This window comes from Rhinolophus sinicus, chromosome 14 (assembly GCF_057876585.1).
Source record: "Rhinolophus sinicus isolate RSI-liver-muscle chromosome 14, RSI-T2T, whole genome shotgun sequence".
Lineage (NCBI taxonomy): Eukaryota > Metazoa > Chordata > Mammalia > Chiroptera > Rhinolophidae > Rhinolophus > Rhinolophus sinicus.
The window spans coordinates 84,676,361-84,678,652 of record NC_142514.1 but is presented as its reverse complement, the minus strand read 5'-3'; the positions used below and the strand labels follow the sequence as shown (position 1 = coordinate 84,678,652).

At 39.3% G+C, this 2,292-nt stretch overlaps 1 protein-coding gene across 1 annotated transcript; it reads left to right on the top strand.

Annotated features, from left to right (window-relative positions):
- The first annotated feature begins 440 nt into the window (after window positions 1–440).
- On the top strand, window positions 441–953 carry LOC141572404 (small ribosomal subunit protein eS17). Its single transcript, XM_074337112.2, has one exon. The coding sequence runs from the start codon at window positions 482–484 to the stop codon at window positions 887–889; it is 408 nt and encodes a 135-aa protein (XP_074193213.2). The 5' UTR covers window positions 441–481; the 3' UTR covers window positions 890–953.
- The last annotated feature ends 1,339 nt before the right edge of the window (window positions 954–2,292 follow it).

Genomic DNA, 2,292 nt, shown 5'->3' with positions numbered 1-2,292 from the left:
ATTCTCCCTGCTCTCCCAACCTTCACGCCACCTCTAAACTGTCCAGCAAGTCGTGTATAGCTTTGGACCTTGTTAAATGAACTTCTGCTGTGGATGATATGTAACTTTATTCTCCAGACTAAGCTGAATTCAGAAGCCAGACTAGCATGCTGTCTTATAATAGTACTCAGAATGTATGAATAAATGCAAAGGCCTAACCGCCTGTTGAATTCTTAAACAAATAGTTTAAAATTAACTGATGTCATTTGGAACTAGCTGAGGAACAGGTCAATCGCCTTTACTCCACTTAGGAAAAAGAAAGAACAAATAGAGAAAACAAACAAACCCCAAAACCATGTTTTAATGAGGCCGGTAAAGACTAGTTATTCTGACAGAAGATGGGTTGCAGCCCCAAAATTTTAAATATGATATACTAGGTTAGTGCAAAAGTAATTGAGGTTTAAAAGGTTAAAAATAGCTCTTTCACCAGGGACCCGCCAAGATGGGCCGCGTTCGCACTAAGACCGTGAAGAAGGCGGCCCGGGTCATCATCGAGAAGTACTACACGCGCCTGGGCAATGACTTCCACACCAACAAGCGCGTGTGCGAGGAGATCGCCATTATTCCCAGCAAGAAGCTCCGCAACAAAATAGCTGGCTATGTCACACATCTGATGAAGCGGATTCAGAGAGGCCCGGTAAGAGGTATCTCCATCAAGCTGCAGGAAGAGGAGAGAGAAAGGAGAGATGATTATGTTCCTGAGGTCTCAGCCCTGGATCAGGAGATCATTGAAGTTGATCCAGACACTAAGGAAATGCTGAAGCTCTTGGACTTTGGCAGTCTGTCCAACCTGCAGGTCACTCAGCCTACAGTTGGGATGAATTTCAAAACACCTCGTGGAGCCGTTTGAATCTTCCTTCTGTGCTGTCATAGTTTCAATAAACCATGGACAACCTTAAAAAAAAAAAAAAAAAAAAAAGGTTAAAAATAACTGCAAAAACCTCAATTACTTTTGCACCACCCTAATAATAGAGACCAAGGGAGATGTACATAATCTCAGAGACCCGTAAAGGTCACCTGATAAAGTCTTTATGAAAAAAGAAGGTAATAGCAACTTGAATTCTTAGCTACTTCCTGCGAATGAGGAGAGCTGAGGAAATAAACTGTTAGCACTGAAACAGCAGAAACTCCTACTACAGTCAAGTTGTAGTGGGGTGGTGGTCTCAGACAGTCGTCCTTGTTAGGAATATTGATGGATATCTGTCTGCTCTCTATTTGTCTAGTAATATTATCTGGAACTCACTGATACTGATATTATCTATCAAAAGCCCAATTGGGGGTGGAATTTTTCACGGGAATTTGTCACTGTTGTAGTCTTATCTGAATAGTCTAAATCCATCCCTGCTTTAAGCCAAATCTTTAGAAAGCTGAGAACACGGACCAGATCAAATTGGCCCCTGACTAAATTGTTTGACTAAAAAAAACCTGGCACAGTACCATAATTTTAAATTAAGAAATACAAGCAGCCCTATGAAATACTTTTTATCTTAATGTAGCTAACTTTTAAATTTTATTGGGCCTACTAGAAGGAACCAGAGATAGACATGCTACAACTTATTTTTAAATGACTTTGGTGTGTATGTTGGTACTAGAATAATTTTCACTTGCTCTAGTTACTAAAATAATAATCGAAATGAATTCTAAGTGTTAATCAAGTAAGAAATACCTTCAGGAAAACCAAACCTCATTCATACATTCTTTACTCTTTCATTCAATCATTGGTCCATCCATCCATCCATTTATCCATCCATCCATTCAACAGGTTTTTCTGAGCACTTTTCATGTGTGTATTTGCCACAAACATACCTTCTTCAGTAAAGAATTTCTTCAAATCTTTTGCTCATTTTAAGTTCTGTTGGTTGTTTTTTTTCATTATTGAGTTTGAGATTTCTTCATATATTCTGGATATAAGTTCTTTATCAGATCTGCCTGGTGCATTTTCTTCCAGCCTCCATACTGTTTTCCATAGAGGCTGCACCAATCTGCAATCCCACCAACAGTGCACAAGGGTTCCCGTTTCTCCACATCCACGCCAGCGCTTGTTGTTTGTTGATTTATTGATGATAGCCATTTTGACTGGGGTGAGGTGGTATCTCATTGTGGTTTTTATTTGCATTTCTCTGATGGTTAGTGAGGTTGAGCATTTTTTCATATATCTGTTTGCCATCTGTATGTCCTTTTTAGAAAAATGTCTCTTCACGTCCTCTGCCCATTTTTTAATTGGGTTGTTTGTTTTTTTGGAGTTGAGTTGAG